Source organism: Camponotus floridanus, unplaced genomic scaffold (assembly GCF_003227725.1).
Source record: "Camponotus floridanus strain SB8 unplaced genomic scaffold, Cflo_v7.5 scaffold24, whole genome shotgun sequence".
Taxonomy (NCBI): Eukaryota; Metazoa; Arthropoda; class Insecta; order Hymenoptera; family Formicidae; genus Camponotus; species Camponotus floridanus.
Window position 1 is genome coordinate 1,988,218 of NW_020229370.1, and position 14,378 is coordinate 2,002,595.

A 14,378-nucleotide genomic window follows, 5' to 3' on the forward strand; every position below is an offset into this window, starting at 1 on the left:
TATGCAATTTCATGTGCGAGCCCCGACAATCATGCATGAATAGCTTGATGTAAATGTTTAGTTATTATTGGTCCAAATGCGATAAATTTCATATTAAAGTATTATTTGCACCTACCAGAACGCGCTGTTATTATATTATCATTTTGTATATTATCTGTATATTATCATTTTTGGCAAAAGTTCTCGATAGTTCTCTTCAAGTTCAGCTCATATATTCAATGTTAGATCGATATTTCAGCAATTGTACATTTTTAAAGACTTTTTAATATTCTTGCCTAGCACGGACACAATGAAAATGCGTCGTGCTGGTGAGGTTTGCAGCTCTAATGATAGTTTTTGATAGTTCTATAAAAGTTCTATTTATTAAAAACATTTTTATACAGAGTTCGAAATCTGTGAGTGTGTATACATGAATAAAACATTTCTCTTTCAATAAGTGTCGTGCTGGACGTAATTATAAAAAATTGTTTAAAAAATAGTAAACAATCAGAATTCCGCATAAAAATTTTTCTAAAACATATTCTTATAGAACTGTCAAAAATTATCGTTAAAACTGTGGAAAATTATCAGCACGACACATTTTCGTTAAATGTCGTGTTGATCGAGGATATTAAAAATTATTAATTGTTGGAATATCGATCTAAAATTGCACATGAACTGAACTTGAACAAATCTATTGGGAACTTTTGCCAAAAATGGTAATATTCGTTTCCCTTTAGAAGTTTGTTTTGATTTCTATTTTTTAATATAATATAATATATTTCATTTAATACAATATAATATTTAATAATTAGAGACTTGGCTCAAGTAATCAAGAAATCAAAAAGAAAATGTTATAAGAGCCAAGGTGCGGTACGCAGAGAAGCAACAACACTTCTTTCTTTTTTCAATATTAGTTTATTAAAAAACACATTATAATACAAAAAGCGAACGTTTCGGATCACCTTTTGATTCTTCTTCTCATTAAACGAATTTATTCTCGACGTAGGTGACCGTCTTATGTGCCCCTTAAAACTATACAACTTTTGTCTAAAACATTTTTTTCTACAATCAAAATTAAAAAAGTTATGAGGGTCAACTTTTAAAATGGGACACCCTGTATATTACAGATAGTGACGCGTTATATTAAACGAATTTATTTTCGATGTATAGATGACCCTAAATTGCATCCAATTCGAATCGTTCGTCATGATGACGACGTCAGCGGAAGAAGGATCAAAAGATGATTCGAAACATTCGCTTTTTGTTATTATAATGTTTTTTAATAAACTAATATTGAAAAAAGAAAAAAGTATTGTTGCTTCTCTGCGCTCCAACTACCGCGCGTTGGCTCTTATGACAATATAATATAAAGGAACTTTTTTTAATTTTTATTAATAACTGTAGAATTAGGAAGAGTGCTGTCAGAATTTTTAGTATTCTTTTAAAATTCGTAGATTGTTCCACCAGCTTTAGATACGCGCGCTAGAGGTTCGAACACAACCGAACGCGACCGAGTACAATTCGGCGAACGCGGTCGAGCACTGACGGAAATGGCCGAGGAGGCAGCGCCGGCAGCGACAAGTAAAAAGTGCCGCTCGCGGCGAACCACAGTCAGTCGATCGGCGCGCGTCGTGTCATACGGAGGGGGTGTGAGCGTCCCGCACACAGAACGTCAAATCTCAGAGCAACGAACTATCGATCAATCTTACCACGTGTTTATTGCCGGTGATTAATATTTTATTATCTATTTTATTTTCTTCATATACATGTATATACGTTAAATTGTTTATTGGATTTATATATCTGACGATTATTCGTCTCGTTGATATATTTGCGTGCTCCCTTACACATGAGCATTGTTCTGATATATTTAGAAGAATGTTGATGTGTGCGGTGCTAATCTCTCGTTAACGCGAAAGATCATAAAAGGAAAATTCTGAGAAACAAGGAAACGAGGAAAAGCATTTCTAAAAACTGAAACTAATTTTTTGACATCGTCAAATAGCTACTATAACGATACCTGCGTGAAGTTTCATCATTTGTTCACATCATCAATATCAATTTCACAAACATCTATTTTCAAATCGGGTATGTTGAATTTTATTGTGATTATTATTCTATTCTATTTGATATATTTCCTGATTGATATTTATCCGATATTTTCAAACACATCTGTTTTAATCAATATTCTAATATAAATTGTACGTATAATATCGTATATATTATTCGATACATTGTTAAAAATATATTACTCGATACATTACTCGATACATTACTCGATATATTACTCGATACATTATTAAAAAGATATGGTATGAAGGGAAATCAATTTTATTCTTTTAAATTGTTTATTCATTTAAGGTTGTGTTAATATATAAATATATATATATATATATATATATATATATATATAATTAATCATTTAAATGATAATTAAACATTTATTAAAATTAATTTTATTTTGCAAAGCAAAACTATTGCCTATCATCCGATACTTCCAGAAATAAAATTGATATGTTCTTATACCTAAAAATAGAAATTAGAGAGAAATCAGTTTTTATATCAGCAACTTAATGCAGTTTATCTTTAATAATTAAATAAGAAATTTAATCAAATTATGAATTAAACCATATATCCAATAAGAAAAATTCCGTTAAATCAAAACTAAATGAAAATATTCGCATGCGAAGATAATTTTTTTTAGAAAAAGTTTGATGTCGCACCATTCATTTAGATTTCTTAATTTTAATGTTAGATGTAGCTCCAATTAAAATTTAAATGTATGTTACAGTTTTATTTGGACAGTACAAAATTTTTAAGTATCTGTTTTTGCAGCATTTTACGTTGTAACTTTTATAATTAATTTGGATATTTACTTTAAATTGAAATTAGACAATAAAAACATTTTATAAGAAAATGAAAGTATGTAATATGATGAATAATTATATTTAATTTTTCTTTCTTAAGAGATAATTTTAAATTATGTAAAGGATAAATCTTTAATTAAATTAATAAGTAGAAAAGGAGCTTATAATAATAAATATAATAATTAATAATGGAACGACTCTCTTTATCAATTAATAACCATTAATAATACTATTAATAAAAAAATTATGAAAAAATAATGAAAAATGATGACAAAAGATGCTAAAAATTTATCATGGAAAAAAATAAAAGTATGTAGTATGATGAATAATTATATTTAATTTTTTTCTCTTGAGAGATTTTTTAAGTTATATAGTGGATCTTTAATTAATGAATAGAAAAAGAGCTTATAATAATAAAACAACTCCTTTTTTAATTAATACTCATTAATAATACTATTAATAAAAATATGACGGAAAAAGATGCAAAAAATTTATCATGGCATAAGAAACATTTTAATTTTATTTTTTTCTCGAGTATCATCCATTTGTAGTTAAAAACGTCGCTTTCTCGTTAAGATCCAATGATCACTTCTGAAATTATATAACTGATCTAATATACACAAGTCGAAAAAAATGATGTTATTAGCTTTTATAATTACCAAGTTAATCATGAAGGTTTGGAAATTAATTAGACAATTTGCAAAATTAGTATTAATGGAAATTTTACAATTTGTGATGTAACATTCTTTTTGAATTTGTGCAAACAAATAAGTATCTTATAAAAAGATACGTCTCTTTGAGTTCAAGTTTAAAACTTAAATTTTGCGCACAGAAAAAAAGAGCATTTTGAAAATATCTTTAATTCAACATGGAAATCTTAAAATGAGATTGATATTGCATCAATTGAAGAAAACTTGTTTGAATGAAGTCGTTTTATAGCTCAATTAAGAAAAATATATTCTATAAAATTTACATAAATACATATAAAATATAATTTTGAACTATATAAAATGAAGCAAATTTTTATCTTCAGTTGACGCAATACAATCTCATTTCAAGTAAGTTTTCTTCAGCTAACGCAATATCAATCTTATTTTAAAATTTTCATGATGAAATTAAAGATATTTTCAAAACAAAAATGTTCTTTTTTCTGTGCGCCAATCTATTAGAAAAGCTCGCTAAAAGTTTACTGAACATATGCTATTTTAATATATTATCCGCTTCTCTCTTAAACACGCACACACATGTGAGATTCATAGAACTTTCATTACGATCCAAAGATACGCCTTTGAATCACTTATACACATTTCGCATTGCGAGTCGATCTTTAATACATTATTTATTAGCCGCTGTAGCATCAATCAATTTGATATAAGAAAGGAATAGCAGATTCTTCTTCAAATCTTGAAACACATTATATATCGATGAAGAAAGTAAATTTCATTTACTTGATGGTTACTCGGTTCGAGAGAGAAACGTTAGAGTATGGAAAAAATGAACACAACACGAGGAAGCGACGCGACCGAAGTTGTATTAATACGTGAAGAGAAATGAACGTTCCTTGAAGAAATAAAGAAAGTAGCGACACGTCCTCGATGCGTTTGGAAAAATGTAGACACTTTATTTTCAAATGCATAGCATAGTTGACGAAAATCGACAGAGATACAAAATACGAAAAAAGGAGAATGGGATGTGCACAGGATGCCCGAAACACATCGCGCACTTTCTCTCTCGATTGCGATATTGGAAGAAATTAAATTAAAAAGAATGCTAATTTTTTGTCAGAGAATCTTAACCGAGATGTCGATACACAGAAAAAGAAAATATTTTTGTTTTGAAAATTTTTAGTTTCAACAAACATGGAAATCTTGAAATGAGATCGTATTGCGTTAATTAAGAAAAACTTGTTTATATGATTTCATTTTATCTAATTCGATCAAGAAAAACATTGTATACTTATGTAAGAACAAACATATTTTTCTTTGTATATGAAAAAATATATTTTTTTTGTATAATTCTTGAGCTATATAATTGAGACGATTTACATCAGTCAGGTTATTTCTTATTTGCATGATGAAGATATGCTGTTTATGCAATAGATATATATGCTAATGATAGAATAAGATAAATATTTATTATGAACGATAATATTATTTAAAGTAATGAATTATTACAAACGTTGAATAATAGATATTAATGACAATTTTTATAAGAATATTATGTGTGTGACTCGTTTTAAAGTGCGAGAATAATTTCATATTTTGTTACAAAAAAGGAAAAACCTGGATCTTTTTTACCTTTTTACTTTTGAGGAATATTTATCTTTTTTACCTTTTTACTTTTGAGGAATATTTATAAATTATTGTTGCCAATTGTTGGCCAATTTCTTGTTTTTCCTCATAGTTTTTTATGCGTAAGAGTCGAATTTCAATAAATTGTATAATATTATTCAACCGAAAATATTGAAACTCATATATCCATTCAAAAAAATTCCAGACTGATATATTCCTGCATACTTATCGATGCATACGATTCAAGAGCATTACATTTTTCAACGATTGGTGATGTGCGCTGTTTAACCTGGCATGTCCTTCCTACAGTCGAGTGATTTATCGTAAATCATTTGCCATTGTTAGATCGGTACCATTATTCTTTCACAGGTCACTGCCCCTCGCGTATTAAAGAAAATAAAAGAAATATTGCATATGACAATTTCACCAACCGAAATTCTAAAATAAATTTATTAATATAATACATAAATGTGTTAATATACACATATATATTATACACATATATATTAATATACATATTAAATCAAACTGTTATTAACAAAATTTACCATTTTATAAAAGTAAAAAGTTTTCGAGGAAATAGTGTTAATTTAACTCTTACATCGTATTGTTATTTTTAGCACGTTGGAAATGTACAGGGAATTCATTTTTATTTTTTAAAAGTTCAAAAAATTTGAAACAATTCAAACGCCTTTTTTGATCTTTTTCTAAATAAAAGCTAAAATGATAATTTGCAAAATTTGTTTTAGTAATTTTTATTGCAAATATATGAAGCTTAAAGTGCATCGCTATGAAAGCAGAAATGACCCTCGTATAAGAAATAAAGGTTAAAATTAATTTTTTCTTATAAATAAAATAACAATAGTATAATAATATTGTTATTAATATTTAAAATATAATGATGATCATTTTTAGTTGTAAATTTTTTAAATAAAATATTATGGTACATAATTTTAAGAGAATAATTTAGATTATTACCCAAGTATTTTTTTAAGCAATTGCTCAACAATTCATTATGGTGTCCCGCAAATATTTCGTTTCATAAAAGCATTTTCAAAGGGTTTGGAAATTATAATCGAAGGGTTTACTTAAGAGCTCTTGTAAGAATAGGTGTTTATTTAAGATAGCATCTGTTAGAGACAGTAAGAAAATACAGTGTTGGGTATAGAATGCGTAGATATACTTACGAGTACTCGACTCTTGGAAAGTCACCGACCTTGACAGATATTTCAAGTCCCATGCCAGTGAATTAATTTTTTTTTTCTTGAATGCCGATAATATTTACCCTATGCATAAAAAGCTATCCTGTTTTATGAGTATATACAAAGCTTGACCCTAGAACTTGACAATAATTCATCATTAAAAGGGATATCCTATACATGTGTGAAATATTTACAATCTTATTAACTTCGGAAATTTACCTTAATTGACATTTCGACATTTATAAAGCGAAATAAAATCTATTCGATTTTTTTCGAGCAATTTTTTTTAGTAACCAATGTAGCTCGACTAGAAAGCGTAAGAGAAGCAAATTGTTCGAGTATATATTCAGGAGCGGATGGGATGTTGCAATAGCATTAACGCGCAGTGAATTTTTTACAGTCGAACATACATCGGTGAAAGAAGGTAACACCTCGATTATTCAACTTTCGAGAAAAAATCATTTAGCAATAGAACAAAATGTATTTTCGACAAATGAAAATTTTCGCATTATATGATCACGAATTATTTGACAATATTGGATATAGATATTCAGAATTGAGACTGTCAGAACTTTCTTTAAAATAAGCCAAGGTAAAAGTCGATAAGATTGTTTATTTAAAAGTTATGATTTTTTTCGTAGGTGGCACATGTATGTGCTGAGGGTATGAAAGGATTAATCGTCAGAGTATTAATTGGAGATTAAATAATTTGAAATTTGGCTCAAATAATTAAAAATTAAATTGAAATTAGTAAATAAGAATTACAGTGCGGTTTTATTTTTATTTTTCAATGAACGAGTAATCAGAAAGGAAGAAGTGTTGTTTCTCTCCTGCGCTCTAGCTACCTGGCTCGTATTTGCCAATTTCGATTTAATTTATAAATTCGAGAATATCAATCAAAAGTATGTAGTATACTTTATATATTTATATACAGATATTTTCAGTCAAGATTTTTTTTTCATTTTATATCGTTATATTTTCGAACATTTTTCTAAAATAGCATTACGATTGTTGTTTTGTATCTATTTAATATCTCTCATAACAGATAAACGGCAGATTTTTTAGGAAAAACAAAATTATTCTATAAAAGGAAGATATCTCCTAAAATTTTTTTTAGATTTTTTCTGCATAGCTTTTATTTAATTGTACAATTACAATGTTTTTCGTATCAGAGCATGTGTGTATATATATACACACACAACATTCTTTTTATATAAAATTAATTATTTTTTCATAGATAGAATTAATTAAATCACAATGATTAAAGATAAATAAGTTAAATTAAATTAATTAAATTATATTTAATGTAATTCAAATACCAGAACTTATCTTTCGCCACTTGAAATCTTTCATCTTAATCTTTAACTACGCCACTATTAAGTTTTCAATATTAATTCAGTACAGTTTATATTCGAACTTGTTTTATGTGACGAATTTGTTTTACCATGGAAGTGTTTATCAAGCAACGATACGCGATCAAGTTTTGTATAAAATCGGGTAAAATTACTATAGAAACAAAAAAAGCAGTATGAGTTGGAAAAAATTCACTAAGAACTGATATTCTGATTCTAAAAGAATGCTCATTGCTTTTTTTGATGCAAAAGGCATGATCAACACAGAATTTGTTCCAAGGGACAACAATTAATTGAATTTTATAAACCGTGGAAAAGTTGCTTACAAGAATCAGCCATGTGCGACCTGAGACGAAAAGGAATGATAATTGATTTCTGCTCCACGACAACGCCCTGATGCATAACGCTATGATCACTTTTTTAACAGCTAAAAACATGACTGCTTTATTATCTCCTCTCCTTGTCATCTCTCCCAATTTGGCCTCAGCTGACTATTTTCTTTCTCCTTCAAATTTAAACTAAAGTCAACAGGAAACCGATCTGACGAAGCAAATTTTGTAAAGCAGATTCAAAGCAACGAACATTAAAAGACAATTAAATAGCGTTCTAGTTCCGGATTTTTAGAACGCCTTATACAACCTGGAAGAACGCGCCAAGTTCTATGTAGGATTAGAAGAAATATATATTGGAAAATAAATAATAATATTAAAGATATAACGACTTCCTTATTTTTGGTAGAGATAGTCCTAAAACTTTACAGCCAGACCATGTATGTTCACAGTAATTTGAAGATGTCGCATTAAATAATTTCAAAATCTTTAAAATTGAATATTTATAATCTAAATATAAAATGTAAATATAAAATAATCTAAATATAAAATATATATGTACGTATAGGTGATAGAGAGTTAGATAGATAAATAATTGTTAATTCGATAATTATACATACGACATTTATTATATGACATTTGCGAGAAGTGACATAACAATCACTTTCCCCAAACTTTATCATCTTCACGCTACATGTAAATCGCGCATGGTTATGCATATACTTTTCTATTTCGAAAGTATTTTCACAATCAACTTATTTAAATGAATTATTTAAATGAATTATTTTTTAAATAAATATTACATATATAATATTACATATTATAAATATTACATATATATAATTTATGGAATTTTACTGGGATTCAGTCTGAATAAAAGATATTCATTTTACAGCACTTGTAAAAGAAATTGGCCCTTTTAGAATTATATATATATATATATATATATATATATATATATACATATATTTATATATACATATATACATATATATATATATACATATATTTATTTATATTAATAAATATCTTAATATCGCTAGTCGAATAATCAAAGGATTATTGAAAAAATGTAGTCGACTTATATGTAGTCGATTTATATGTTCAATGTCTTAAAAAACTATTTAATATTTAGTATATTTTATATTGTAATTTTTAGTGTATTTTTTATTGTAATTTTTAGTAATAAAAACATGTTATGCAAGTAAACAAAGTTTATTTTATGATAATTTATTCAGATTTAATTTATTCAGATTTTTTTTAATATATTTGCAAATTATTTAATCTACTTGAAACTTAAACGACTCTGTGTTTTTCTGTATAAGTGAAAAACATTAACAAATGCATATAATAAAAAATTTACCAAGAAATTTGTAAGATATTCTTTTTTACCTAGAATTTTAAGTAAAAATATTGAGAATTTTTTTACAAGGTTTGAGTAGACACTTAAAGTATTATAAAAATATGTTGCAGGTTTTGCACGGCAAAACAAAAGGAGACATAATGTTAACGTCTATATTCGAGTTGCACGGCCGGTTCTGCGCCACTCATCCCTTGGAGGTGATCGTGGCGACCTTCACTTTGACTGCATGCATGCTCAACATGGAGACCGGAATTGGACGGGCGAACGAAGAAGGCCTATCCGATGCCATGCATTGTACGCACAACAAATGCAACACCACGGTAAGTATTTCCTAGGTTTCGATCATTCTTGTATCTTCCTTTTATACCAAACTTATTTTTATACTTGATTCGAAATTAATAGAAATATTAAATTATATTGAATATAAGTTGTAGTGTGCATTGATTATATAATTTATAGAGTATATTTATAGAGTATATTAAATATTGTATTAAAAAATTATTAGTTAAAGATATATATTTTTGACGAAGTTGTTAATATAATAATTTTATGTGAACTACTGTTTTTATGATTTTAATAGAGAAAATTTATAATGTATGTGTATGTTATCCAGCAGGACCTAAAAGCAGCAGACATTGTATTGATGACGATAATACGTTGCTTGGCGATACTATTCACTTATTATCATTTCCGCAATTTACAAAGAATGGGATCTAAATACATTTTAGGTAAAGATAAAAATATACTATACTTATATAAAATTCTTCCTATTATTTTCACGTCTATTAAATTATTATTAAAATGAATTAATCTGTAGAATGCTAATAATATGTATACAATTTGTATAATTAAATTTTACATACATCTATATAATTATAAATACGGAGATTTAATTTAAGTGTGTTAACGAACTTTGATTGAACTTTAATTTTTTATTTCTTTAATTATTTCATTTTACAAACGTTCTTTCGTTTATTTTACGCCAGTCAAATTTCCATATGTTAGAGACTGAAATTCGCGAGAGAAAATAACGTAATACAATTATGCATATCAGGATCATTCTTAAACCGGATCTTCCCAAGCAATCCGTGAAAGCCTTCGGCGTTGCGACCAGTGAAAGTCTCGTGGAAAGTGATAGCATACAGTTCTCCGCATCGCGCATTCAATTATTCGAATTCGATTACTGAATTCGCACACGCGAGTTAATACTTAATTGCACATAATTAACGTGATTCCGCGCACGCTAATTTGCTGACGTTTTAATTCGTAACGGAATCGCGCCACAACAATATCCCGCGATAAATAATAAATTTATTAATTTATTATTTTTTTTATTAATTTATATATTAGTAATTTATTTTATAAATAGAGTGTTCGGCAACAAAGGGGTCAAAATTTAAGGAGTGATTCTTTATGATAAACGAATTCTTTATGACGACTTTAATTCTTTATGATAAGACGAAAATTAGAATAAGAAAATTTCGACAGACTTCCTTTTTTTAGTTATAAAGATCAGATAATATTTTTCTTTACACAAGCTTATTGCGCCGGATGTCGTAGATTTTTATATCAGCTGTTATGAGATAAGATTCTACTTATATATCACGGTCATATTTTGACGACTCTATGTAATATGATCATACATAATGCGATCGACGTAACGTATGCTCGAAACCGGAATTATCGTTGAGACACCTTTTATGCGAATTTTCCAATATTTACAACTAAAAAAGGAAGCCTCTATCGAAATTTTCTTATTTTTTATTTTTGCCTTTATCATGAAAAATCTCCTTAAATTTTGTCCCCTTTGTTATCGAACACTCTGTATATATATATATATATATATATATATATATATATATATATATATACATATATATATATATATATGTATGTATGTATATATGTATGTATGTATGTATGTATGTATGTATGTATACATATTATATATTATATAAAAAAATTATTGTGAAATATTTTATTGCAAATATGTCATCAAAATATTTGTAAAATATTTTAATTAAAATATTTTATAATAATCTATTTTTATATTTATATTGAAATATTAGATATATTTGAAATATTTGAAATATTAAATTAATAGAAATCAATTTTCTGTTCTTCCAAAGAAAAACAATTCATTTATTTTGTAGTAATTGTTTCGAATTAGTAGTTTCAATCAAACTAAAAATTAATAAAATTTTCTAATGCGCATGATCGATTCGCTCGCTTCCTACGAGATAACAATAACGTCATGTTTTGCATATGACTCACTCGTCGGAGACATACGTCATATTCAACAGATTTTTCTATTGTAGGTATCGCCGGCCTATTTAGTGTATTTTCTAGCGTGGTATTTACTACCAGCGTGGTAAATTTCAGCCGCAGCGACGTCGCGGATTTGAAGTGAGTATTATCATGTACTTATCATATATATCTCTCTTTACATAAGATAAATATAACGCATCTTCATGATTGTATGCAACATTATTTTTTTTCAGAGACGCCTTATTCTTCTTTCTACTTCTCATTGACCTTTCCAAGGCTGCAACGTTGGCGCAATGCGCACTAAACTCGCGAAATCAAGAAGAAGTTAAAGCGAACATTGCACGTGGTATGTCTTTGCTGGGACCGACCATCACCTTGGACACTCTTGTGGAAACCCTTCTGATTAGTATAGGATCTCTATCAGGTGTCAGGAGATTGGAAATTCTTTGCACCATCGCGTGTCTTGGGGTGATAGTCAACTATATCGTCTTTATGACATTTTATCCGGCATGTTTGTCACTTATATTAGAGGTAAATATAGTTTGATTTGAAGATTTTTCGATTTTAAGAAAGAATTCTCTCTATATATATCGAAATTATATTCTCTTCTTTGTTTGGAATTTTTCTCTAAATCATTCCGTATGTATATACGTACCCCATTTTAAACGCAGAAAACGTAATATTGTAAAATTGAAGAGCTTTATAAAAGAGATTTGTAAACTACTCACTCATTATTCGACAAAAATCCAATGAACTACGCTCATTATTCGACAAAAATCCAATGAAATGAAAAATAATTGCAAAATATATATTAATATAAATGTTAATTTTTATAATTAAATCAAAATTTATTTAAGCCAAATTCCTAACTATTAATTTTAATTTTTATATACAATAAATTTTCCTGATATTCAAAATTTTAACAAATATCAAGTTTATATATTTAAATATAAAAATTTACAAAAAGATTTAGATTAAAAGTATTATTAAGGTTTGAAAAAAGATTTCAAAATCAGATCAAAGGCAAATTATCCGAAATTATACAAACGATAGAAACTATTTTGTCTCACATATGAAAAAGGACATCTCATTTTTTTTCTTTTTGCTCTTATAGCTTTCTCGAAATAACAATATGGGCCGACTGGGCGCAGACAGGATATTCATAATGCAGTCGTTAAACGAAGAAGATCAGAAGCCGAATCCCGTAGTGGAACGAGTCAAGATGATCATGATAGGTGGTCTATTTATAGTGCACGCCAATAGGTACATTTATACATTATATCTGACTAAAATGAAATGCAATGAATGATTTTTTTCAATCCTCAATGCACGAGCTTTAAAAACTTTAAAAAGGCGACTGTGTATATACAACAATGTAATGTCGTATATATATATATGTATATATACACTCGGCGAAGCAGGAAACCGTGGCAGAAGAAGCTATCATAAAATCTGACCCCATTTCTTTTTTATGTTTGCGTTGCTTTTGTCGCGTTTGTAATGGTTAATTTGGACTTTGGGGGTCAGGTTCATCTGCTACGTTAGCATACATATACATCTCTATTCAATGAAAAGTCTATTTCAATGAAACTTTCCGTGGGTGGATCTTATCCAAAGTTTGAACGTCTTCAAAGAGTTGTCGGTATGAATAAAATGTGAGCTTGCTTACCCGGAAATGTCACAAATACTTTCATCTGTTTTCTCGTTAAATTTTAAATGAATATTTGTGTGGAGATACAATGAAATCAATAGCACCGACATATGAGTATTATTATTTATCATGTTTTTGGGCAAAAGGGCATTTGTTAAATTCTTTGTTTGGTGCCAACGAAATTGTAAACATAAGACTTATAAAAATTGCGTTGAAAGAATAAAATCTCATATTTTCGTATGTACTAATTATATTATATTATATGTGTATAATTATATGTGTACTAATACAATTCTAATTTCTTGCAATTCTACATTTTTTGCACCGGCACAAAAAGAAAAAAATAAGTCTGTTTATTTTTCATAATAATTGTACTTTTTCATAATAATTATACTTTTTATAATAATGATACTTTTTATGCGGTACAATAATATTTTACATAATTAATTATGCAATCTATTTTTCTAAATGTTGTAGCAAATGTTACAATACATATACAAATGGTACAAATGTTACGCTGTCATATGCAGTGTGTATGAATGATGACGTGTTTATGCATTTTAATATTTCATGAATGTTAATAATAAAAAGATGTATACATAAGATCGACAAGCGTCTATACAAAGTAAAATGAGAGTCCAAAAATAAGTGGTACTGTGGAGAAGAAGTGATGAATGCTTTACGTTTCTTTCCGTTATTATTCGTCAGATTGATATTTTAGTTTAAGAAAAGACGTTGTTGTGATCACTTCGTGTTGATTTCAATTAAAAAATAGTTGTTTTTATTTATTTACTATAATTAATTAATAATGTGATTAACATAATGTAATTACTAATCGTGGTACATATAAAATAGTTTTTATCTCAAATTTTTAATAATTTTAATTACAAATATTTACAATATCATCTATATAATTTTAATTGTCATTTCTTTAGAATTTTATTTACAATTTTCATATTGGATGGACAAAAATAATATAGGAATATATAATGGTAAATTTCTACATTTTCGTAACTAACTATGCATTAAATGACATGATCATGCAATTTTGTTATTTTATTTTATGAAAAGAA

The 14,378-nt window shown here is 27.6% G+C and overlaps 1 protein-coding gene across 4 annotated transcripts in view; it reads left to right on the forward strand.

The window, feature by feature from the left end:
- The window catches only part of LOC105256970 (3-hydroxy-3-methylglutaryl-coenzyme A reductase), a 28,580-nt gene that overhangs the window by 10,668 nt on the left and 3,534 nt on the right, over nucleotides 1-14,378 (forward strand). The window contains exons 1-7 of one of the 4 annotated variants that reach the window (XM_025408973.1): nucleotides 1,585-1,707; nucleotides 1,988-2,070; nucleotides 9,497-9,706; nucleotides 10,000-10,114; nucleotides 11,705-11,792; nucleotides 11,888-12,185; nucleotides 12,769-12,917. In XM_025408973.1, the coding sequence (XP_025264758.1) occupies nucleotides 9,527-9,706; nucleotides 10,000-10,114; nucleotides 11,705-11,792; nucleotides 11,888-12,185; nucleotides 12,769-12,917 (830 nt within the window). In that variant the 5' untranslated portion in view covers nucleotides 1,585-1,707; nucleotides 1,988-2,070; nucleotides 9,497-9,526. Of the gene's footprint in view, nucleotides 1-1,581; nucleotides 1,708-1,987; nucleotides 2,071-9,496; nucleotides 9,707-9,999; nucleotides 10,115-11,704; nucleotides 11,793-11,887; nucleotides 12,186-12,768; nucleotides 12,918-14,378 lie in introns of those variants that run through there. The other 3 variants (XM_011267285.3, XM_011267283.3, XM_011267287.3) reach the window with 3 other exon arrangements.